Source organism: Mobula hypostoma, chromosome 23, assembly GCF_963921235.1.
Source record: "Mobula hypostoma chromosome 23, sMobHyp1.1, whole genome shotgun sequence".
Classification (NCBI taxonomy): Eukaryota; Metazoa; Chordata; class Chondrichthyes; order Myliobatiformes; family Myliobatidae; genus Mobula; species Mobula hypostoma.
The window spans coordinates 21,007,516-21,034,129 of NC_086119.1; the positions used below are offsets into that span (position 1 = coordinate 21,007,516).

The 26,614-nt window shown below is 42.0% G+C and overlaps 1 protein-coding gene across 2 annotated transcripts in view; it reads left to right on the forward strand.

The window, feature by feature from the left end:
- Positions 1-26,614, forward strand: part of ankrd13b (ankyrin repeat domain 13B) — a 475,933-nt gene that overhangs the window by 383,994 nt on the left and 65,325 nt on the right. Inside the window, exons 6-9 of one of the 2 annotated variants that reach the window (XM_063031175.1) lie at positions 1,317-1,506; positions 14,431-14,497; positions 19,361-19,442; positions 20,789-20,875. In XM_063031175.1, the coding sequence (XP_062887245.1) occupies positions 1,317-1,506; positions 14,431-14,497; positions 19,361-19,442; positions 20,789-20,875 (426 nt within the window). The remainder of the gene's footprint in view (positions 1-1,316; positions 1,507-14,430; positions 14,498-19,360; positions 19,443-20,788; positions 20,876-26,614) is intronic. The other variant, XM_063031176.1, reaches the window with a different exon arrangement.

The window sequence follows — 26,614 nt, forward strand, 5'->3', positions numbered from 1 at the left end:
AGGCTGAGTTTACAACCCTCAAATTTGCAGCTCCATACCAGGCAGTGATGTAACCAGTTAGAATGCAGTCAGAAAGAGACATATGTAGAAATTTGCCTGTCTTTGGTGACATACCAAAGTTGTCCTTGAACCTTGTGGTGTGGGACCTTAGGTACTTTCAATAGTGGGGAGGATCTGCCCATGATGTATTGGATGGAATTCAGTACCCTGCAGCTTCTTACGTTCCTGTGCTTTGTCCTACTAAACCATGTCACAACTAGTCGGACTATTTCAACAGTAAAAATGTGGAGGTTTTTTGGAGTGTTTGGTGACAACCTTCCTTGTGATTGCAGATGAGGAGCTGGTTGTAGGCTACTTGGTTTCTTGAGCCTGACTCCTGTTAATAAGCTCATGGCTCTTCAGGCTGTAGGTTCAACTCTATAGTCCTCCCTATCTCCAGTATAAATTCATCCCTTTAAGCATAATACAATAATCACACAGGATGGCTCCCTAAATATCATTGTGACTATATTCCTTCATTGATTTTAGGTGTTGTCTGACTGATAAGTATTATCCAGGATACCAGAAGTTCCAAGCTCTTGGTCATGGAATCTTTTACATAATCTCAAGGAGTTTAAGGTTCCTTGAAAAATGTGGCATCTCAGACACTGCAGTGTTCCCTTAGCCTTACCACTCTGGATTCGAACTCACAACTCTCTGTGGCTTCAGTGCTACCAAAAGATGGCCAGCTATCACTTTGGAAGGTGCAGTGAGAGATTTACGTCAACTATTTGTGTGCGTCCATTGCAAGCGATGAGAGCCACTGGCATTCTTGGTCGAAACTTCCGTGTGAGTTTGATTAAAGTGAGGGAGAGTTGCGCAGGTTGTGAGCCTCACTCTCTCATCCTAGTCTATCTGGATTCAGTGGCAAAAGGAGAGCCAAGACAACTGGAGATAGGTCAGGATGCAGTGGGCAATCTATGTGTCTTGCCAAGCTCTTCATGCTCCACAGCACTTGCAGGAAACGCCTTCCTGCCCATTGAATCAGTTGGTGGTTTCCTCCACGCAGTCTGCCGAATCCAGTCTTCACGTTAAATAGAATTTTCTGTCATTTGAACACTGCATATATTGGTCTGAAGACTGTGGAATGTTGAGAAAGCTACAGATGTGATTCCTAACTTACTTTCGGTAGAGATTTATCACATGGGCACCAATGATACTAATTCACAAACCAGTTCGTTTTTCTCTTAAGCTTATGAGTTTTAAGGTTTTAATCTTCTTGCCTGCATTATCTGAATGAAGAAAACAACACTATCTGATATTTCTGCTTTCTTTAGACAACTGCGCAGTTGTAATGGAGATCGACCATGACCGACAAATGGTTTACTCAGAGACTCTGTCGCTGGCGAATTTTGACCATGACATGCTGTTGGCTGCTGTGCAGCCCTCAGAAGAGCAAGTGGCAAGCCGTCTCACCACTCCCATCGTCACCACCCAATTAGATACCAAGAACATCTCATTTGAAAGGTAAGTGTTGGCCCATTTTATGTGAAAGCTAAATTGCATTTATATAGCACCTTTAATATGGTTAAAAAAGTCCCAGGGTTCTTTATGAGCTGTATTCAATCAGAATACGGCACTGAGACACACAAAGAGATACCAGCAAAGGTGCTCACTTGATTAGAAAGATAGACTTTATGGATTGCCAAAGATATTACAGAACATTTTCCCAACTCTGCAGTTGAAATAGAAATCCTTCAAAATATTTTCTGAGCAGAAATCTCAATATAGAATTAGAATGACATGGGAATTAACATTGCTGTCACATAGATTCAGAGGCTATGTTTGATCCTGACCATGGGTGCCGTCTGTGCTACTCTTGCATGCCCTTACACACAGTATGCGTTTCCTTGGCTACTGCAGTTTCCTCCTATGTGAGAGCTGGTTGGTCACTTTGTCCCTGTAAATAAATTGTCCCTGGTGTGTCGATGAATAGCAGGAGAATCAAAGGGCAGTCAACGAGTATGTCAGAAAGAAGTTATAGGGAAGTTATCGGGTGACGAGGAATGACGCTTGCTCTGAGAGTTAGCATAGAATCAATGGGCTAAATTGTCTTCCATGTCATTAGAAATATGGAATATTCACAGCCAATATCTAAGGTTTGTATCAAATTCCGCAGGTGGATCATTCACGTTGACCCTATTTTAATCCAGCATCTGAAATAAGCTCCATTTAAGAACTTTACAATTTGGACATATTTTGACTGTTTCAATGTCAAATATACAGTATATATTCTCATTATTATGGGGCAGAAATGTGATAATAAAATTAGAAAGCATGAAATTCCTTACCTTCTGCCACCACAAAGAATCAAACAAAATATAGGAGCCAACCACATGGAAGTACATGTAGGGGTTTATATTTAGTTAGGAGACACTGGTGAATGCAAATGCTGGGATCTAGAGTGAAAAACAAATTACTGCAGGAACTCAGCAGGTCAAGTAGCATCTGTGAGAGAAAAGAGAGCTTGGAGATTTCAGGACAGAGAGTGCAGACAGACGATAACAAGTAGACGATAAAGAGGAGAGGATGGTGAGATAGGGGCTGGTAGGTGGTAGGGTGACTAAATAGGGATGCAAGACTGATGTAGGGTCTTGACCTAAAACACTTCCACAGATGCTGTCTTCCTCCAGCAGTTTGTTCTTTAGTGTTTGAGCAGAGCCCCAACAATTCATAATATAGAAATTTAGTCGTCTATCACCAAATACGTCCCGATACTTAAGGATGAATTTCTTCATTAACTTTCCACTTGGCCATTAGAAACACATTGGAAGTTTGACACAGACTGGTTACCAACCAAAGTTAGTCCAAATGAATTGTGACTCAATGTGGATTTTAACTATTTTCCAGAAGCAATCCAAATTTCCCAATTATCTTTGTTCTCTCCTAACTGAGGTGATTCTTTTCTGAGTTTACTCTAATCACTGAATCTCCTTTCTCTCCCCATTCTTCCCATGTTAGATTATACACTAAACTGAAAACTTCACCATAATCTAAGTGAACCCAAGACTTCTCCTCTCAGGCATTATTCTTTAGTTGTGTTGCTGGCCGTGAGCCTCTGTAATCTACTTTATATCTTTACAGTGCTAATGGCTCACTAAATTAATTAACTGATGTACAGTGTTTAAAGCATTACATCTCATTGCCAAGATTTGTAGAGTAATGTAGTATATGACTCCTGTAAATCACTGTTATTCTATTGTAAGTAAATTGCCACATCCTTTCTTACAGCCTCAGGTTAAAAGGTGCAGGATGCTCAGGTTACAGCCTGTCCTTTCTAAAGGAAACATTTCTACCCTTTCTTGTACAAATTGATTGTCATTATCTCATGCCTTTTACAATTCTGCAGAATAGCCTTATTTATCACACTAATTTCACTGGTAGTTTATTGTAATTACAGTCCTGTATATTTACTGTTGCCATTACTAAAGCACTGTTATCTTAATCAGCTATCCATTTTAGTCACAAGGCAGGATGCTAAATTCGATTTCTCACTAAGTAGATATTTTCAGCTATTGCTTTTTCTTTGATTTCCCAAAAACTCATTTGAAGATACTTACCAGCAAGTTACAATAGTTGCCAGCTACTTAAATTCTTCCAGAAATAAATGAAGGCTTATTTTTCAAGCGCATACAATATTTGTAAAAGCTGACATGTGCTCATAATATATTGGCACTGTTGCATACATTGGGTTACATAATGTTATTTGATCTCTCGTTGGCCAGTCAGACTTAGAAACCATAGAAACCATAGAAACTATAGAAACTACAGCACAGAAACAGGCCTTTTGGCCCTTCTTGGCTGTGCTGACCCATTTTCTGCCTAGTCCCACTGACCTGCACACGGATCATATCCCTCCATACACCTCCCATCCATGTATCTGTCCAATTTATTCTTAAATGTTAAAAAAGAACCAGCATTTACCACCTCGTCTGGCAGCTCATTCCATACTCCCACCACTCTCTGTGTGAAGAAGCCCCCCACTAATGTTCCCTTTAAACTTTTCCCCCTCACCCTTAACCCATGCCCTCTGGTTTTTTTCTCCCCTTGCCTCAGTGGAAAAAGCCTGCTTGCATTCACTCTATCTATACCCATCATCATTTTATATACCTCTATCAAATCTCCCCTCATTCTTCTACGCTCCAGGGAATAAAGTCCTAACCTTTTCAACCTTTCTCTGTAACTGAGTTTCTCAAGTCCTGGCAACATCCTTGTAAACCTTCTCTGCACTCTTTCAACCTTATTTATATCCTTCCTGTAATTTGGTGACCAAAACTGAACACAATACTCCAGATTCAGCCTCACCAATGCCTTATACAACCTCATCATAACATTCCAGCTCTTATACTCAATACTTTGATTAATAAAGGCCAATGTACCAAAAGCCCTCTTTACGACTCTATCTACCTGTGACGCTACTTTTAGGGAATTTTGTATCTGTATTCCCAGATCCCTCTGTTCCACTGCACTCCTCAGTGCCTTGCCATTAACCCTGTATGTTCTACCTTGGTTTGTCCTTCCAACGTGCAATACCTCACACTTGTCTGTATTAAACGCCATCTGCCATTTTTCAGCCCATTTTTCCAGCTATTCCAAGTCCCTCTGCAGGCTCTGAAAACCTTCCTCACTGTCTACTACACCTCCAATCTTTGTATCATCAGCAAATTTGCTGATCCACTTTACCACATTATCATCCAGATCATTGATATAGATGACAAATAACAATGGACCCAGCACTGATCCCTGTGGCACACCACTAGTCACAGGCCTCCACTCGAAGAAGCAATTCTCTACCACCACTCTTTGGCTTCTTCCATTGAGCCAATGTCTAATCCAATTTACCACCTCTCCATGTATACCTAGTGACTGAATTTTCCTAACTAACCTCCCATGCGAGACCTTGTCAAAGGCCTTACTGAAGTCCATGTAGACAATATACACTGCCTTCCCTTCATCCTCTTTCCTGGTAACCTCCTCAAAAAACTCCAATAGATTGGTCAAACATGACCTACCACGCACAAAGCCATGTTGACTCTCCCTGATAGGTCCCTGTCTATCCAAATGCTTGTAGATTCTGTCTCTTAGTACTCCCTCCAATAACTTACCTACTACCGACATTAAACTTACTGGCCTATAATTTCCCGGATTACTTTTCAATCCTTTTTTAAACAACGGAACAACATGAGCCACTCTCCAATCCTCCGGCACCTCACCTGTCGACAGCGACATTTTAAATATTTCTGCCAGGGCCCCTGCAATTTCAACACTAGTCTCCTTCAAGGTCCGAGGGAACACCCTGTCAGGTCTCGGGGATTTATCCATTTTAATTTTCCTCAAGACAGCAAGGACCTCCTCCTTTTTGATCTGTACAGTTTCCATGATCTCACTACTTAATTCCCTTAATTCCATAGACTTCATGCCAGTTTCCTTAGTAAATACAGACACAAAAAACCAATTTAAGATCTCCCCCATTTCCTTTGGTTCCGCACATAGCCGACCACTTTGATCTTCAAGAGGACCAACTTTATCCCTTACAATCCTTTTGCTCTTAATATACCTGTAAAAGCTCTTTGGATTATCCTTCACTTTGGCTGCCAAGGCAACCTCATGTCTTCTTTTAGCCCTCCTGATTTCTTTCTTAAGTATTTTCTTGCACTTCTTATACTCCTCAAGCACCTTATTTACTCCCTGCTTCCTATACATTTCATACAACTCCCTCTTCTTCTTTATCAGAGTTGCAATATCCCTTGAGAACCAAGATTCCTTATTCCTATTCACTTTGCCTTTAATCCTGACAGGGACGTACAAATTCTGCACTCTCAAAATTTCTCCTTTGAAGGTTTCCCACCTACCGATCACATCCTTGCCAGAGAACAACCTGTCCCAATCCACGCTTTTTAGATCCTTTCTCATTTCTTCAAATTTGGCCTTCTTCCAGTTAAGAACCTCAGCCCTAGGGCCAGATGTATCCTCGTCCATGATCAAATTGAAACTAATGGAGTTATGATCACTCCCCTACACAGACTTCTGTCACTTGTCCTAACTTGTTTCCTAACAGGAGATCCAATATTGCATCCCCTCTAGTTGGTCCCTCTATCTATTGATTTAGAAAACTTTCCTGAACACATTTTACAAACTCTAAACCATCTAGACCCCTAACAGTATGGGAGTCTCAATCAATACATGGAAAATTAAAATCCCCTTCCACCACAACTTTATGTTTCCTGCAGTTGCCTGCTATCTCTCTGCAGACTTGCTCTTCCAATTCTAGTTGACTATTGGGTGGTCTGTAATACAATCCCACTAATGTGACCATACCTTTCCTGTTTCTCAGCTCCACCCATGAGGACTCAGTAGACAAGCCCTCTAATCTGTCCTGCCTGAGCACTGCTGTAATATTTTCCCTAACAAGCAATGCTACTCCCCCACCTTTCATTCCTCTGCCTCGATCACATCTGAAACATCGGAACCCTGGAATATTAAGCTGCCAGTCCTGCCCCTCCTGTAGCCAAGTTTCACTAATTGCTATAACATCATAATTCCACGTGTCAATCCATGCCCTCAACTCATCCACCTTCCCCGCAATACTCCTAGCATTGAAATATATACACCTCAGAAGATTTTTACCACCACTCACAACCTTTCTATTAGCGGATTTGCTTGAACTTTTAACCTCATTTATTTTCACCCCAGCCACACTGTCAGCTCTGGCACTCTGGTTCCCATCCCCCTGCAAATCTAGTTTAAAGCCTCCCCAACAGCACTAACAAACCTCCCTGAAAGCATATTGGTCCCCCTGTAGTTCAAGTGTAACCCGTCCCTCTTGTACAGGTCCCACCTGCCCCAGAAGAGGTCGCAATGATCCTGAAATCTGAAACCCTGCCCCCTATACCAGTTCCTCAGCCACTTGTTCATCCTCCAGAGCATCCTATTCCTACCCTCACTGGCACATAGCACAGGTAGCAATCCTGAGATTACCACCCTCGGGGTCCTGCTTTTCAACTTCCTACCAAGTTCTCTATACTCACTCTCCAGGACCTCCTCACTCTTCCTTGTTATGTCATTGGTACCGATGTGCACCACGACATCTGGCTGATCACCCTCCCACTTCAGAATGTCATGCAATTGATCAGAGACATCCTTGACCCTGGCACCCAGGAGGCAACAAACCATCCTGGATTCTCTGTCACGACCACAGAACCTCCTATCTGCACCTCTAACTGTTGAGTCCCCTATCACTACCGCTCTCCTCTTTTTCCACCCTCCCTTCTGCACTGCAGAGCCAGACTCAGTGCCAGAGATCCGGCTACTGCAGCTCGTCCCAGGTAAGTCATCCCCCCCAACAGTATCCAATGCGGTATACTTGTTGTTGAGGGGAATGGCCACAGGGGAACCCTGCTCTACCTGCCCTTTCCTCTTCCCTCGCCTGACAGTGACCCAATTTCCTGTCCTCTGCTCTTTTGGCGTAACTACCTCCCTGTAGCTACTATCTATAATCTCCTCATTCTCCCGAATGATCTGCAGGTCATCCAGCTCCTGCTCCAGTTCCCTAACGCGGTTTGTTAGGAGCTGCAGCTGGATGCACTTCTTGCAGGTGTCGTTGTCAGGGATACCAGAGGGTTCCCTGACTTCCCACATCCTGCAAGAGGAGCATTCCAACATCCTGCCTGGCATTCTCTCCACGCTAGACAATCTGAATAAAAAACTTACCGGAACCTACCCTGGCCTCTGCCTGTTCTCGCCGAAGCCTGTTGAGCCAAAGCCGCCCCACTCTGACTCAGTCCACTCCGACGATGGCCGCTGTATATGGTGGTCTGCTTTTAAACCTTGGTGCGCTATGTCATGCGCCTGCGCAGTGCAGACCCTTCTCCCCGAGCAGAGTTTTAAAAAAAACAATTTTTTTCTACCCGATTTCTTCCACTCCCTTCTTCAGCTGCTTGCTTCGACTGAAACAAGAAGCGTTGAAATTTTCTCTTTTTAAACCTTGGCGTGCTACGTCACGCGCCTGCGCAGAGCAGACCCTTCTCTCCGAGCAATCTGATATGATTGGCGAATCTTTATCATGTATATTACTTTTAAAAATTAGGTAATTTTGTTCAGGGAAGATTGGTTTGCAGGAAAAGTCAGCAATGCATTTTAAAGGTGCAAGTGTGAAAACTGAAATGATTGCAAGGGAAAAAGCTAAATGACGAGGTTCAATTAATTTTCTAATTAGAAATAGACTCAAACCATTTATTCAAGAGCTAAATAGTAACATCCAAGGCCAATTTTGTGGAGATGAGACAGGATCTAGGAAGAGTGGATTGAGATAAATTGTTTTCTGGCAAGGATGTGTTCAGTAAGTGGAAGGCCTTCAAAAGCGAAATTTTAAGAGTGCAGAGTTTGCATGTTCCTGCCAGGATTAAAGGCAAAGTTAACAGGCGTAGGGAACCTTGGTTTTCAAGGGATATTGGCAATCTGGTTAAGAAAAAAAGAGAGGTGTATCGCAGGCATAGGCAACTAGGAACAAATGAGGTACTTGAAGAGTATAGAAAATGTAAGAAAATACTAAAGAAGGAAATCAGGAAGACAAAAAGAAGACATAAGGTTGCTTTGGAAGATAATGTGAAGGTAAACCCAAAGGGTTTCTTCAAGTATATTAAGAGTAAAAGGATAGTAAGGGACAAAATTGGTCCCCTAGAAGATCAGAGTGGTCATCTATGTGTGGAGCCTCAGGAGATGGGGGAGATCTTAAACAGTTTTTTTTCATCAGTATTTACTCAGGAAACTGGCATAGCGTATATGGAAGGAAGGGAAACAAGCAGTAGTGTCATGGAACATATAGAGATTAAAGAGGAGGAGGTGCTTCCTGCCTTACAGCGAATAAAGGTAGATAAATCCCCTGGGCCTGACATGATATTTCCTCGGACCTTGAGAGAGACTAGTGTAGAAATTGCAGGGGCCCTGGCAGAAATATTTAAAATGTCCTTAGCCACCGGTGCGGTGCCGGAGGACTAGAGGGTGGCTCATGTTGTTCCGTTGTTTAAAAAAAGGCTCTAAAAGTAAACCGGGCAATTACAGACCAGTGAGCCTAACATCAGTAGCAGGTAAGTTATTGGAAGGTGTTCTGAGAGATTGGATATACAAGTATTTGGACAGCTAAGGGCTGATTAAGGATATTCAGCATGGCTTTGTGTGTGGTAGATCGTGTTTAACGAATCTTGGAGAGTTTTTTGAGGAGGTTACAAAGAAAGTGGATGAGGGAAAGGCTGTGGATATTGTCTACACGGACTTTAGTAAGGCCTTTGACAAGGTCCCACATGGGAGGTTAGTTCAGAAGGTTCAAACACTAGGTATCCATGGAGAGGTTGTAAACTGGATTTGAAATTGGCTGCGTGGGGGAAGACAGAGAGTGGTAGTGGATAATTGCTTCTCATACTGGAGGCCTGTGACTAGTGGTGTGCCTCAGGGATCTGTGCTGGGACCATTGTTGTTTGTTGTCTATATCAATGATCTAGATGAAAATGTGGAAAATTGGATCAGCAAGTTCACTGATGACACTAAGATTGGAGGCGTGGATGGCGAGGAAAGATTTCAAAGCTTGCAGAGGGATCTGGACCAGCTGGAAAAATGGGCTAGAAAATGGCAGATGGAATTTAATGCAGACAAGTGTGAGGTGTTGCATTTTGGAGGGACAAATCAAGGTAGGAAATACACAGTAAATGGTAGGGCACTGAGGAGTGCGGAGGAACAAAGAGTTCAGATACATACTTCCCTGAAAGTGGCGTCACAGGTGGACAGGGTCGTAAAGAAGGCTTTTGGCATCCTGGCATTCATAAATCAAAGTATTCAGTATAGGAGTTGGGATGTTATGGCGAGGTTGTAGAAGATATTGGTGAGGCCAAATTTGGAATATTGTGTGCAGTTCTGGTCACCTAACTATAGGAAGGATATCAGTAAGATTGAAAGTGTGCAGAGAAGATTTACTAGGATGTTGCCGGGTCTTCAGGAGTTGAGTTACAGGGAAAGATTGAACAGGTTAGGACTTTATTCCTTGGAGCGTAGAAGAATGAGGGGAGATTTGATAGAGGTTTACAGAATAATGAGGGGTATAGACAGAGTAATTGCGAGTAGGCTCTTTCCACTTAGGGATAAACATGAGAGGACATGGCTTTAGGATGATAGGGGAAAAATTTAGGGGGAACATTAGGGGGAGCTTCTTCACTCAGAGAGTGGTGGGAATGTGGAACGAGCTGCCATCTGACGTGGTAAATGCAGGTTCACTCTTAAGTTTTAAGAACAAATTGGATACATGGATGGGGGAGGTCTGGAGGGTTATGGACTGGGTGCGGGTCAATGGGACTAGCGGAATAAAGTTTTGGCACAGACTAGAAGGGCCGAATGGTCTGTTTTCAGTGCTGTAGTGTTCTATCTTTCTATGGTTCTATGAAGTGAGTGAATGTATTGAGCCAAAATGAACATAAAGATCCAAGGCTCCATCCAGTTCACACTGCGTGTTCAAATCTCAATGTAATATAAAAACTATATATGGTCAGTGGCCACTTTATTAATTATACCTGTACACCTGCTCGATAATGCGGATACCTAATCAGCCAATCATGCGGCAACAACTCAATGAATAAAAGCATGCAGACATGGTCAAGTGGTTCGGTTGTTGTTCTGACTAAATGTCAGAATGGGGAAGAAATGTGATCTAAGTGGCTTTGACCATGGAATAATTGTTGGTGACGGATGGGGTGGTTTGGGTATCTCAGAAACTGCCGATCTCCTGGGACTTTCATGCACAGCAGTCTCCAGAGTTTACAGAAAAAGGATACAAAAGACAAAAACATCCAGTGAGCAGCAGTTCTGTGGGCAAAAATGCCTTTTTAATGAGAGCGGTCAGAGAAGAATGGCCAAACTGGTTCAAGCTAACAGGAAGGTGATGGTAACTCCAATAACCATGTCTTATAACAGTGGTGTGTGGAAGAGCATCTCTGAACACACTATATGTTGAACCTTGAAGTGGAGGGGCTACAACAGCAGAAGATCACGAGCATACACTCAGTGGTATATACCGTACATACCTCATAAACACCTCCTGTACCTAATAAAGTGTACAAGGTCAGTGAGTGTAATATAAAGGGTAAAGTTCTACAGCTGTTGCTGTCACAAGGCCTGGGAGGAGGAGGGAAGTGGGTGGTATTTGCAAAAACATTGAAAATGGCCATGTAGTTGAGAAAGTGGTTAATGATACATTTGGAATGCTGAGCTTTATAAATAAACCATCAGAACACAAAAACAAGAAGCCTTGACAAAACAATGGTTCAGACAGAATTTGTAATGTGTTTCTAATTCTGCGCACCGTGACCTAGGATGGATGTGAACACCTTCGAGGAGGCACAGAAAGGATTTGAGAGAACGTCTCTGAGGAATTAAGATGTACAAGTAGATCGGAGAAGCCAGAGATACTGGAAGGTTGAAAGGCGAGTTGTTAGAGATATTCAAAATTAGAAAAGATAATGTAAATAAAGACAAGTTGATGCCATTGATTGTGAATTCAGAGCAAGCATTATAGAGTAAAGAGAGATACAGCACAGAAAAAGGCCCTTCAGCTGACTGAATCCACTCTGGCCATCAACCATCCACTGCAACTAATCCTATACCAATCTCATTATCCCTACATTTTATCAACTACTCCCAGATTCTACCTCTTACCTACACACTGAGGGGCACTTCTAGAGGTGAATTAATCTATGGAACTTCATACCTTTAGGATGTGGGAGGATAAAGTAGCACTGGAAGGAATACCATGTGCTCCCAGGGAGAACGTACAAACTCCGCACAGACAGTATCCAAGATCAGTCTGAACCGGAGTTTCTTTGCTCTGAGGTGTGTCACTGTTCCACCCCCAGAGAACATACTGTACATTTGTGGTATTTGGCAGAAGAAGCAAAAGAGGCATGCAGGGAATACTTTTCACCCAATGAGCAGTCAGTATCTGAAAGGAAGTTGGAAGCAGTTTCAACAATAAATTCCAAAATTCGGGGTTAAATTTATTATCAAAATTCATATAATACATATCACCATATACTATCCTGAGATTCATTTTCTTGCAGGCATTCACAGTGGAACAAAGAAATACAATAGAATCAATGAAAAACTCCACACAAAGACTGACAAGCAAGCAATGTGCAAAAGAAGACAAGTTGTGCAAATACAAAAATATAAAAATATTAATGATAATAAATAAATAATACTGAGAACATGAGTTGTAGAGTCAAGGGAAACTAGCTAAGTACTTGAATGGGAAAAAAAGTTACAGGACTTTGAGAAAAACCCAGGGAATAGTTGCTTTTTTATGTTTACAAAGTAACTGCATGGACTTGATGGGTTGAATGGCCTCTTCCTGTCATGCACTAATTCTCATTGATTCTGGTTATGCTGTCCATAGCTGTCCTCTAGATCTACACAATTGCAAATTGCTGGAGTTTACTGAATTTAAGCAAGTGGCCTACAGTCCACAATTATTCTTGATTACACTATTTACATGAATATTTATTTATAAATTATTTAAGCACACTGCTGATGATGAAGGTTAATTATCAAGCTCCCTTAATGACATCCCCTTACAGAAGTGCTGGATGCAAAGTAAACACAATATGGTTTGTGACAAGCAGTCAGACTATTCAACAGTACAAATGTAACTGTCTGTAAACCTCTGGAAGTCTATAAACAATGTATGGGATATTTCAATTTGAATCGAGTTTCTTCCTTTAAACATTTGAAACAAAGATGAAGATTAATTCTGTTAGACAATGGAGCTTTTAACTCATTTTAGACAAATGTCAACACGAATAGTGGATACATTTCGGTCAATAATGGGCCTTGTCTTATCTGAGAAAACAATTCCACAGTGTTTGATGCTATTATCGCTGTTTTTTTTCTGCAAAGGAGGGGCTGGGGATTTGTTGTTATCGTTGCTGGGTTTTTTTTCCGATGGAGAGGGATGAGGATTTGGGGTTTGTGAGTTCTGTGTCTTTTTCTTTTTCATGTCAGTGGGAGTGATGGCTTTTCTTTTCAACAACTCCCACGGTTTTTCTGTATTTCATGGCTATCTTGAGAAGACGAATATCAGAGTTGTATTGTACATGCATATGTTAACAATAAAATGAACCTTTGAACCTTTAATTATGATTTATCTGTTTCAAGAACAGGCATCCTCACGGTCTCCTTAAGAAAGAAGGTCAATATACCAAGATTTAATTAATATAGAATTCTTGCAGTCATTTGGAAGTGGACTCTCTTATCCTATCAATCCATATTCCAATAGCTTCATTATCCCTAAACCCAAGCATTTCTGCAGATTCTGGAAATCCAGAGCAACACACACAAAATGGTGCAGGAACTCAGCAGATCAGGCAGCATCTATGGAAAGAAATATGAAAAATAATCGATATTTCAAGCCGAGACCCTTCATCAGGACTGGAAAGGAAGGGGGATGAAACCAGAATAAGAAGGTGTGAGGGAAAGGGGAGGGGGAGGAGTACAAGATAGACGGTGATAGATGAAGCCCAGTGGTTGGGGGAGGGTGCATTGAAGTGAGAAGCTGCGAGATGATAGGTGATAGGCCCGAAGAAGAAGGAACCCAAGAGGAGAAGACAGTGGACCATGGAAGAAATGGAAGGAGAAAGGGAACCCAGGGAAGATGATAAGCAGGTGAGGAGAAGGGAAGAGGGGAGCCAAAGTGGGGAATGGATGAAAAAGGTAGGTGATGAGGAAAAAATAAGGGAGATTAGAGAAATCAGTCTTCATGCCATCTGGTTGTAGGCTAACCAGACGGAGTTTGAGGTATTGCTCCTCGAACCTGAGAGTGGCCTCATCATGGCAGTAGAGGCCATGGACTAACACGTCTGAATGGGAATGGGGATTGGGATTACAATGGTTGGCCACTGGGAAATCTTGCTTGTTGGGAATGGAGCAGAGAAACTCGTATCCCCTCAGCCACTTCATCTTCATTATGTTACAGACTTTCATGTATAGTTGTCCAAATTGTTGAGAATCCAGTAACAGGTCATTGACAAAGTGACATATTCTTCTCAATTAAACCAAATGTAGTTAAGAAAATGTATCTGTGCTTGCTTTTCAGAGAGGGCATAAAAATACCAATTAAGCTGTAAACCAACATTAAGAACTGGTTAAAAATAATGTTTTCTTCAGAAAAGTTTGCTTGAGGATATTTTAGAGATTTTCTGTCATTCCAGTTTTAAATGGCTAATTGCCTTTGGCAACATCACTTAAGTGACATGTTCCACAGCCCTGGATAATAGATCTGTTCTAAAAATGTTCTGTAATTGTACTGTGTCAATTAAGGTGTCACTTCAGCTTCATTATTTGATTTCCCTTTCTCAGAAATAAATCTGGAATCCTGGGCTGGAGAAGTGAGAAGACTGAAATAATAAACAGATATGAATCCAAGGTAACTGAAACCTTCAATATTAAGTACAGTAGAATACAGACAGTTAGATATCATGCACAGTGCAAAAGCTTTAGACACATATATAGAGCTAGGGTGCCTAAGACTTCTGCACAGTACTGTAGTGATTTTATGTATTTCACTGTACTGCTGCCACAAAAATACAAATTTCATGACTTTTATGAGTGATGATAAACCTGATTCTGATACGGGTCTCTATTGTGGTCTGAGAGTGGGAAGGGGGCAAGAAGACGGGAATCATGGTTGGGAAAAGGGGAAGGGAGAGGGGAGGGAGCCAGAAGCACCAGAGAGGCATTCTGTAATGATCAATAAGCCAGTTGTTTGGAATCAGATGACCCTACCTGGTGTCTCAGCGCTGGGTGTGTCTGCACCCACACCACACCCCACCCCTGCTACTCCTTCTCTGCCACCTGTCCCACACACCTCCCACCTTTGCCATTCCCATCATCCTCTGCTCCTGCTAGATTTACAAACTCGCTCTCTGCTCCAAGTCTTAAGCACCCATAGCTATATGTACTGTACCTAAGACTTTAGCACAATACTGTATATATGATTCAGCAGACCTGACACAGGAGATGTGGTGTGAAGAAGAGGCAAACACTTGCAGCATTATTTTAACAAATGGAAAACCCCAGGCTGTTAATCATTCACATCTGTATGCAAAATATCTCATTTGTGCTCTTGTCGTGTGAAGCACTGTGCCACTCTTAACACCTTGCTACCTGGTGGTTACCTTGGGCGCCACAATAGCATAGCTATTATAGCTCAGGGCGTCCTGGAGTTCAGAGTTCAATTCCGGCGCCATCTGTATGGAGTTAGTGTGTTCTCCCTGGGAACCACATGGATTTCCTCCGACTGCTCTACTTTCCTCTCATGGTTAATAGGTTAACTGGTCATTGTAAATTGTCCTGTGATGAGGCTAGGGTCAACCAGGTGGGTCACTGTGTGGTGCAGCCTCTTGGGCCTGTTCCGCGCTATATTGCTAAACGAAAAATAAAATAGCTATCCCTCGGCTTGGAATCAGTGGTGGTTAAATCATATAGAGGCATTGGAATAGGATCAAAATAGATGTATGTGGTTAATGTCAGAATTGAGAGAACGTATCATCAGGAAAGGTTGGTCAGACATAATATCTCTACAGTTATTTGCAGAAGATTTAATCAACACAAAGGAGGTTACGGAGGGTTATAGTCCAGGTGCATATTGATGGGACTAGACCGAATAGTAGTTCAACACAGACCAGATGGGCCAAGGGGGCTGTTGCTGTGCTATAGTGTTCTATAACGCTATGACAACATTGGTCCTCTTTCTGGAATTAGTCGTCGTCGTTGTGTCTATCCCTCGAGGTCGAGGATGACGGTCTTCGCTCTGAAGAAGTGGCCCACAGAGTGAAGACGCCTGTGCGTGTATTTGTTTAACGTGTACTTGATGTTGCACTCCAAGAAGCACACGATACTTCACAAATCAACCAACTGATTCCAATGGCATGGAAACCACGACGATTGGAGCTGATGGATTTGTTGTAGACTTCATCCGCCTTCACAACCATTGAATTTGAAGTAACTTTGTCCACCTGCTCCACCGTTGAGGTCTTGGTTGGATTGTTCTTAGTCAGGGACCTCACCCTCGACCTTACCACCATGGGTGACCCTACCAGGAGCATAGCTCCAGACGGCATTGCTCTCGGGATCACAGGACCACACAAACTTCTCCACCACGACAAGGTGACAATCCGCGGAGAAGAATTTCTGGAATTAGTGCTTTATATCAAATAGATTTTTTTGCCAGTTGTTTTTATGTAAGTAACAAACATTGCCAATATTCTTAGCAGAATTATAAAATGAGGACAGAATTAGTATAATTAAATGTTTCAGTAAAAACCTTTGTAACCATATTGTTAAATGTGATCACTGAAAAGTGTCCCACACGCGTGGCTGAAGCTTAGTTGTCTGGAGTCAGGGTCAGGTAATGAGAAGTCAAAGTTCAAAGTTCAAAGTAAAATTTATTATCAGAGTACCTACATGTCACTACATACAACCTGAGATTCAGAGATTGTACAGCAGGTAACTGCTGTACAAATCAGAAATTGGAGTGTAGACATTATTGACAGATTATGGACAGATAGGTAAAAGATGGAATTTCATTGGAACTGTAGTTTCTGAAAATTAAGAACAATTCACAGATGTGAGAAGTTACTTGGAGTGGTGGTGCATTTTGGTTGGAAGAAGGAAGACCTGGTCAGCGAGAGTCTGGAAAAGGTATGGGAGCAAACAGACTTGGAGTCACACAAACCACTTCAATGACAGAGGCCAATAAGAATAAATTCTAGGGATAAAACAAAAGAACTGTTAAACACATGCAGACTTCAATGTATGAAATGATATTAAAGCATTGTAATCAGGGCAAAAGATGCACATAGTTAACGACAGAACTGGGAGACTACAAGGACAGAGGATAGAGATGAGGGGGAATTTCTTTCGCCATAGAGTGGTGAATCTGTGAAATTTATTGGCACAAATGGCTGTGGAGGCCACGTCACTGGGTATATTTAAAGTGGAGATTGATAGGCTCTTGAATACTGAAGGCTGATTTATACTTGTGCATACGGGCTATGCCGTAGGCCTGATTTATACTTTTGTGTAGCCCTACGCCATAGCGAGCATACGTAGTTGTGTCTGCGTCGCTCTGCAATTCACGGCCAAAACGCTAGTTGGCGGTGGGGTTTCCATGCCACTGTGTTGAGCTTCTTCATGAGAGACATGGATGAGGAAATGCATTTCAAATATTTTCGGATGTCGGCAGGTAGATTTGATGATTTGGTTCATCGTCTCCAACCATTTATTTCGCATCAGTGTACAGACATGGCGGAGAAAAGCAATCGGAAATGCGTATGAGGAAATGCGATGCTACCAAGCGGACCAATCACAGTTGTTGCGGTCTGCGTCGCCGCAACGCGTGAGTTACATTTTTGGGGAGGTGCACGTCACCCTACGGTGTAGGGTACACGATACCTATGGTGTACATTTGACGCACAAGTATAAATTAGCCTTAAGGGTGTCAAAGGTTACAGGGAAAAAACAAGAGACTGAGGTTGAGAGAGATAATAAGTCAACCATAATGTAATGGTGGAGCAGACTCGATGGGCCAAGTAGTCTAATTCTACTCTTATGTGTTATGGTATTGTGTCATCAGGAAAGGTTGATCAGTTTGGTGGGGGTCTTTTCTTCATAGGAGAGCCGACCTGATAAGATCTTCCTGATTATGAAAGACCTTAATGGAATAGAGTTAAGGATATTTCCACTTTTTAGATATCCGAGACCATCAGTAGTAGGCTAATCAGGTCAAGCTTTTTAACCCAAAGAGTGTTATGACTGCATGTATTGTCAGTAGAGTAATTGAGGCAAGTAACGTGGAAGTATTTTAAAGCATACAAGGGAAGAGGAAGATGTAGATGCAGTGAGATGTAGGGTGAGATGAGTCTTGTGGGGAGCATAAAGACCACATGAGCCACGTGGACTGTCGTTGATGAGAGCCTGGTGCACTCATATACTCTGATAGAGTCAAGGAGAACTACAGGACAGAAGCAGGCTCTTTGGCCCATCTAGTCCATGCTGAGTCCTATCTACCTGCACCTGGACTAGAGCCCTCCATACCCTTCCCATCCATGTACAGTACTTATCCAAACTTCTCTTAAATGTTGACATCGGACCCACATCTACACTCTCACCACCTCTGACTGAGGAAGTTCCCCCTCATATTCAGCTTAAACGTTTGACCTTTCACCCTTAACCCATGACCTCTAGTTCTAGTCTCACCCAACCTCAGTGGAAAAAGTCTGCTTGCATTGCCCTGCCTATAGCCCTCATAATTTTATGTATCTCTATCAAATCTACCCTCATCCTCCTACTCTCCAGAGAATTAAGTGCCAACCTGTTCAACCTTTCCCTATTTCTCAGGTCCTCAAGTCGGTAAGAGTGTAATATCTGCATGTATTGTCGGTAGAATAATTGAGGCAAGTAACATGAAGCATTTTAAGACACTGTGGAGGAAAATATTGTGAGTTAAAGATTTTGATAGACAAGGGTTAATGTTGGCATTTTGAGTATGGAAACCATTTTGCAGCTTAGTTTGTTATAGATAATGGCCTTGGCTTTCAGCAGAGATGACTCTTAGAATTCCATTTGCTTATTTTGAAAGAATTAGACTTAAGGATATGAGGCAAACTGTTTGTTAGTACAAAGTTGTACACAGGACTGAATTATTAAAATTTGCTGTTGCTATGGGTATAGTTTATCACAAGAGAACTGCACGTAAACTTAGCTTATCCTTTCTAATTCATAGTGTTAATCGAACAGCCTTTGCTTTTGCAATCAATTTGTACATGCATAAAAGGACCTATGCTGTCTGTATTGTGAGGATTTCGAACCCCACTGTTAGGGGTTCCACTCCCCATGATATCGTGAATAAAGCTCTCTTCATTTCAAAGCCCATGTCTAAATTACTTGCAATCAACTTTAATCAAATTTCTTTAGCAAATTAATTTCCCTAACAGACACACAAGGGAAGATGAAGATGCAGATAGAGTGAGACGAGGTATGGTGAGGGAAGTCTGATGGGAGCATAAATGTGGTCAAAGGCCACATGACCCACTGCTGATGAGTGTTGATGCGCTCATGTAAAATTAGTCAGCTCCATCATGGGCACTATTCTCCGTAGTATTCAGGACATCTTCAAAGAATAATTCTTGTTTTTCTTTATTATTATATATTGTATTATGCTGCTGCTACAAAGTTAACAAATACTGGTGATATTAAACCTAAATCTGATTTTCTTGTGCCTTTTTAGGTTTATGGAGCTTCCAATGTGGAACTCGTCACCAGGACAAGGACAGAGCACCTGTCAGACCAGAACAAGAGTAAAAGCAAAGGTAAGTGAAGCAGTACGTTCCCTTTCTCAGTGACAAGTATATGAAAACAGGTAGCACAGTACCAGCATAATAATACCAGCAATGGAAAAAGCAGAAATGAAGAGAGGCTGGAGCACTGGATTTAATGGAATCAGAATGCAGTCAAGAGCAGGGGTATTCTCTGAAAGTCAGTCAGAGAAGGTAATCTTTTTTTGCATTATGTTATAGAGCAACTTCTGCATTTAGGCACTGTTGGTGCAGGGGGAGGGGAAACTTAGGCTTTGCACACTCACACTCTACCCTCATTCGACTCTCATTCCTATCCACACGATGATATGCAAGCCAAGCCAAGAGTTCCTGTGGCCCATAGCCTACCAGTGTACAAATTTCACTAAATCTATTGTAATTAGGTGTTCAAAAGGGTATTTTAAAGCTGCAATTCAATTTCAAGATTTGAAAAAATTATAAGATTATAAATCATTAGACTAAGATTCAAGCACATCTTAAAGAAGACTACTTGGGTAAAGGAACTAATTAATGTACCATTGAAGAGTGACAACGTGCAGGCAAATATTAAGTGATGATTGCTAATTGGATAAAATTTTGTGCAATCAGTTGCTGGCTGGTTAGAAAGATACTTTGTAGTATTAAGAATCAAGCCACATTGGGATAATCAATAAGCCATGAATCATATGGGAAGGTATCAACGAAATTCATGACTTAGGATCTCAATGTATATTGTATCACTTGACTAACCCCATAGTAATACCAATGGATTGAACTCCCTAAAGATCAAAGATAATGAGACTTAATATTATAGTGATAGAAAGTATTTTCGGATTACCATATTAAGTGTGTTTTTAAAAATAATTGATTTAATATCACAAACGAGGATTTTCCAGAAAAAAATAGTCAGCTCATCAAGAGCTAATAAGCATATTATTTCTGAGCCTATGTGATTTTTTAAAAAAATGTTGAAATAATATCTGACCTTCAAGGCTAGCTTCAGGCAATAATTATGAGCAGGGCTTGGCTAACATTTTCTTTTACTAAAACTGTGTTTGGGCTTCCTGCGATTGGACCCATGAAGTGGGTGAGATTAGATGCTCTATTTTAATGAAGCAATAGATTAATGACCCAAGAACTAAATACTTGTAGGGTAGGGGAAGGTTTTTTTTTTTTGCTAACTGCCAGGTTTAAGGCAGATGTGGCAACTCTGAGTTTTCCCAAAGTCAGCACGGTAAGTGTTTCAAATGCTGATGTTGTTAGGGTTTGCTATCTGGGGGACAGCGAGCTGGTGTAACACCACCAATTTGCATTTCTCAACCCCAGATTGTGTTTTTTTTTTAAATTGTTCCAATCTCTAGGGCATCGACGACACAAACCTGTTTCAACAGCGTCCAGTCTGTTGGCGCACCAACGAGTTATCCCATCGAGCAGCCAGAAGATCAGAAGTAAAGTGTTTTTATATTTGTTTAAATTTTCAACTGTTCTTTACAGTGACCTCTAAGCTTATTACAGTGGAACCTCCATAACTCCCTTCAGCCAATCTTGCAAATGATTTGATATAAGATTCATAGAGCAAAGCTTCATTTGAAACATCACCAGGTTGCTAAGCCCTTTAATTGTATTTAACCTACTTTTGTTACTGAATTAATCTAGATATTATTGATAACAATATTGTGGTTGCTTTCATTGTCATGCCTAGGTGGTTGTGCTAGATCAGATTTGGAGTCCTTCAATTATCTGCCAGTTTCCAAGATTCCTCCTATTGGAGTTTCCACTGTATATTCATACAATTTTAGGATCTCTTTCAACACAATGAAAAGTTGGTATGCCAGGGAACCTGGAATTCCCTGGAGCTGTTGACACTCTGAGATTTCTATTCAGTAAGAGGCTTTTTTTTAATCTAGAAGAGGTGCAAAATTCAACTCTGAATGACTATGGTAGGAAAACAAAGTGCAAAGAACATTTCTAGAGTATACTTTTAAGATACCCTTTTACTTCTAAAGAAAACTACAAATCAACGCCTTTGGTATATCCAGATTACTGAACACCTTTCAGTGAGAGTGCTTTGTAGCATGTTGCTTTCTGCAGACCGTTTATATTTCACATGCTGTAGCTCCTTCCCCTCTGCCATCCGATTTCTGAATGGACATTGAACCCTACTTCCCTACTTCCTTATTTCCTATTTTTTGCACTACTGATTTAATGATTTTATATATGTATACTCCTACTGCAATTCACAGTTTCTGTTTCTCTCTATTATTATGTATTGCATTATACTGCTGCCACAAAGTTAATATATTTCACGACATATGTTGGTTATATTAAACCTGATTCTGATTTTGATTAATATGGCGTACCTGCAGGATTGGTTACCAGGTTAAGGAAGATCTTTCCTGGGACTGAACTACTGGCCAATGGTTTGGCCCCAGGAAGATCTTACTTAATCTGATGAAGCAGATTAAGTTCCTGTACTGATCAGATATTGGTATAGCAAATTAACCCTAAGTGCGTTTTGGGGCAAGCTGTTTCTTCCATCGAATATTAATTATCTTTATCATCGAAGCCTGCAATGGTGTAGTTCGTGGGTCCTCAACGTTTTTTATGCTATGGACCCCTACCATTAACTGAGTGGACCATGGACCCTAGGTTGGGAATGTGGTTGATATTGAGGGTACCCAAAACATTGTAAGCTCATATGGAATTGAAAGAGTCGGAATAAAATAGTCTGTGATATAGCAAACACACAACACCCACCAACAATATTTTGCCATTACAACTAAAGTTCTAATTCAACATTACGGAGAACATTTTGTGCTGCTTTTTCTGAATCTTCTGCTGTGTTATCCAGAGAGGATTGGCAAGCATCTTCGGCAAACTGTGTATGCAGCTGTTTCAACACCATTCTCTCAGTATTCTTTCAAACTCCTGCTCAAAAACACCCTGTGGAAATTCCAGGCATACACTGCTTGACAAATTTTAACGTTTTCATCATTGGGGTGGAAGGTTTGCTCCACCTGATGCTCCTCCAGCTCAGACTGCAGAGCTACTTACTAAATGATGCAGTGATCAGATGCTTCCTGAAGGGTGGTGGAGAATTCAGATGCATTGCAAAGCCTGACTGCTTTCCAGAGTGCATTTCCAATACGACTGTAGCCTTTGTTAGAATATAGTAACATCAATGAAGCCTGAATCCAAATTGTAAGAAGCCTACTGAGACTGCCTGAGGCAGTCTCTTTTTGTTTCGGAGCCTTCGTAGACATCATGGACTCCATAATATCACTAGTGAAAGACAGTAGAAAAATCAATCTTTAAACATCTGATGGATAATAGGACAAAGATGAAATAAAATTGTTTTCTCAGTGTGAGCATCACCATTGGCATTTCGCTCAGTAGTCACTTTATTAGGTACAAGAGTGGAATGCAGTGTGGTCTTCAGTTGCTGTAGCCAATCCACTTCAAGATTCAATGTTTTATGCATTCTGCACACCACTGTTGTAACATGTGGTTATTTAAGTTGCGGCCGTCTGCCTGTCAGCTTGAACCAGTCTGGCCAATCTCCTCTGACCTCTCTCATTAACAAATCATTTTCACCCATAGACCTGCACCCGCCTCACTGGGTGTCTTTTTTTTTGTTTTGTTTTATGCACCATTCTCTGTAAACCTTTGAGTCTGTTGTGCATGAAAAATCCCAGGAGTTCAGCAGTTTCTGAGATAGTCAAACCACCCCATTTGGCACCAGCAATCATTCCACGGTCAAAGTCACTTAGAGCACATTTCTTCCCCCATTCTGACATTTGGTCTGGACAACAACCGAACCTCTTGGCCATGTCAGCATGCCTTAATGCATTGAGTTGCTGCCACATGATTGGCTGATTAGATATTTGCATTACTGAGCAGGTGTACAGATGTCCCTAGTAAAGTGTCCAGTGAGTATTCATTGACGAATGAAATTCAATATAAAATGGACCAATAAAGATAAGAGTTTGCACTTTGATCAGGGACAGAGTAGAATAATAATCAACCTCAGCAAGCAAAAATGGCACAGTGGTGCATTTGGGTAGTTTTGTGATGCAGTTTGCAGAGTTGCTACTTTTACAGCTCAATTGACCAGGGTTGTATCCTGATCTTCCCTGCTTCTGTATGGAGTCCTCCATGGGACCACAGAAGTCTCTTCTGGGCATTCCAGTTTTCTCCAGCCTCACAAAGAGGTGAATTGGCCACTGTAAGTTGCCCCAGTGAATGGTAGAATCTCAGGGAGTTGATAGGAACGTGGCAAGGATAAAACATAGGATTAGTGTAGGAATACACAAAAAGTGCTTGATGGTCAGCACGGACTTGGTGGGCCAAAGCACTTGTCTACCACCTGACACTATGACTTAAGACATAAAAAGCTGCAGGTGCTGAAATCTGAAATACAAAATAGAAAGCTGTGAGAACTCCATGGGTCAAGCGGCATCTGTGGAGGAGTGTGTCATTGTTTCGGTTTCAAGTCAGTCCTGATCCACAGTCTCAACCTGAAATGCCTCTACAAATGCTGCTTGACTTGCTGCCTTCTTCCAGCACTCTGTTTTTCATTCTAAGACAGCATTAGTTTGGTTCCTGTTGTGGAGTTTTATGTGTACTTTGTGTACGGATAAGGTTTTAATTTACTTGGTACATGAGATCCAAATGCCATTGGCAATCCCATCTCCATCTCCAGTTGTCCATGAGGAGGCAATTAAAAAGCCAGTTGTATTAATGGGTCTGGTCTCACACACAACCTGTCTAAATACAAATGTTACGACATATGCTGGTGATATCAAACCTGATTCTGATTCTGAATAAGGACAGCAGATCTTTTTTTACCCTGAAGGAACCTAGTGAACAGTATGGGGTTGCGTAATAGTTTCAATTACTGAGATGCTTTAAAATTCCAGATTCCTCTTCCCACCCTGTCTCTTGCAAAAATGCCATCCCCTTCTCGCAATTCCTCCGTCTCTGCCACATCTGCTCTCAGGATGAGGCTTTTCATTCCAGGAGGATGGAGATGTCCTCCTTTTTTAAAGAAAGGGGCTTCCCTTCCTCCACCATCAACTCTGCTCTCAAACACAACTCCTCCATTTCACGCACATCTGCTCTCACCCCATCCGCCCACCACCCCACTAGGAATAGGGTTCCCCTTGTTCTCAGCTACCACCCCACCAGCCTCCGGGTCCAACATATAATTCTCTGTAACTTCCGCCACCTCCAACGGGATCCCACCACTAAGCACATCTTTCCCTCCCCCCCCTTTCTGCTTTCTGCAGGGATCGCTCCCTACGCGACTCCCTTGTCCATTCGTCCCCCCCATCCCTCCCCACCAATCTCCCTCCTGGCACTTATCATTGTAAGCGGAATAAGTGCTACACATGCCCTTACACCTCCTCCCTGACCAACATTCAGGGCCCCAGACAGTCCTTCCAGGTGAGGTGACACTTCACTTGTGAGTCGGCCGGGGTGATATACTGCGTCTGGTGCTCCTGATGCGGCCTTCTATATATTGGCAAGACCCGACGTGGCTGGGAGATCGCTTCGCTGAACACCTACGCTGTGTCTGCCAGAGAAAGCAGGATCTCCCAGTGGCCACACATTTTAATTCCACATCCCACTCCCATTCTGACATGTCTATCCACGGCCTCCTCTACTGTGAAGATGAAGTCGCACTCAGGTTGGAGGAACAACACCTAATACTCCATCTGGGTAGCCTCCAACCTGATGGCATGAACATTGACTTCCCTAACTTCCATTAATGCCCCACCTCCTCTTCATACCCCATTGCTTAATTAATTAATTAATCTCTCTCTCTCTCTCTTTTTTCTCCCTCTGTCACTCTCACTATAACTCCTTGCCCATCCTCTGGGCTCCGCTCCCCCTTTCTTTCTCCCTAGGCCTTCCATCCCGTGATCCTCTCCCTTCTCCAGCCTGGTATCCCTTTTGCCAATCAACTTTCCAGCTCTTAGCTCCATCCCTCCCCCTCCTGTCTTCTCTTATCATTTCGGATCTCCCCCTCCCCCTTCCACTTTCAAATCTCTTACTATCTCTTCTATCAGTTAGTCCTGACGAAGGGTCTTGGCCCGAAACATCGACTGTACCTCTTCCTATAGATGCTGCCTGACCTGCTGCGTTCACCAGCATTTTTTATGTGTGTTGTTTGAATCTCCAACATCTGCAGATTTCCTCATGTTTGTGTTATTTAGTTCTTTGAGTTTAAATTCCCAGGTACTATGGTGGGATTTAAATTTATGTCCTTGGAACCAGAATTTTAGTAGTTAATCCATTAATTTAACCACTATGCTATCACATTAATGTATGTGCTGAGTTACAGAATGAGCTGGATTGATTGCAATGGTCGTGACTTACTCTTAAATGTCTATGGCATGGTGAGTTGCCACGGTGAACTGGCACAGAATCCTTGGGAGGAAAAAGTGAGGGAAGAAATTGGAAATATGGAGTGGGGGGGGTCAGAATCTCACTTTCTGATAAGATTCTAATGCTTTAAGACAATGATATTGTGCTTAGGGAACACACACAAAATGCTGGAGGAACTGATCAGGTCAGGCAGCATCTACGGAAATGAATAAACAGTCAAAGTTTTGGGCCGAGACCCTAAGTAGTGTTGATGAAAAGTATTTACAGATGGGATGGAGTGGCAGTTTCCTAAAGAGGCCACAATCTCCCCATGTAATGAAAAAAAAATAGAAATAAATACTGCATCACTGGATTTCCACTCTACGTTGTCACATCTCTACTTGTCTTAAGTCTTATGTCTGCATGTATTTCCTGTCATACCTTATTTCCAGTTGCTGTTTTACTTATCACTACTTTGTGTCAACACTTATGGAAAACGCTTATGTAATTATACCTGCGAACCCAGCATGGTGCACAGTGGCTGTGATCTTTATGTTCCTCAGGCTCTCCTGCAAAGAAGCTCCTCTCCTCCAGCCATTTCTGTTTCACTGCTGCTCAAGTTGCAACTCTGATCAGTATAGATCATTCAGACTAAATGCCATTTTTGTGTAAGGCTAAAGAGGGAATGCATGATTTTACACTGAGGGCAGTTTTACATCTGTTCACCTGGTCTAGATTTAGATTTAGAGATACAGCACGGTAACAGGCCCTTCTGGCCTAATGAGCTCTCGCCACCCAATTGCACCCACGTGACCAAT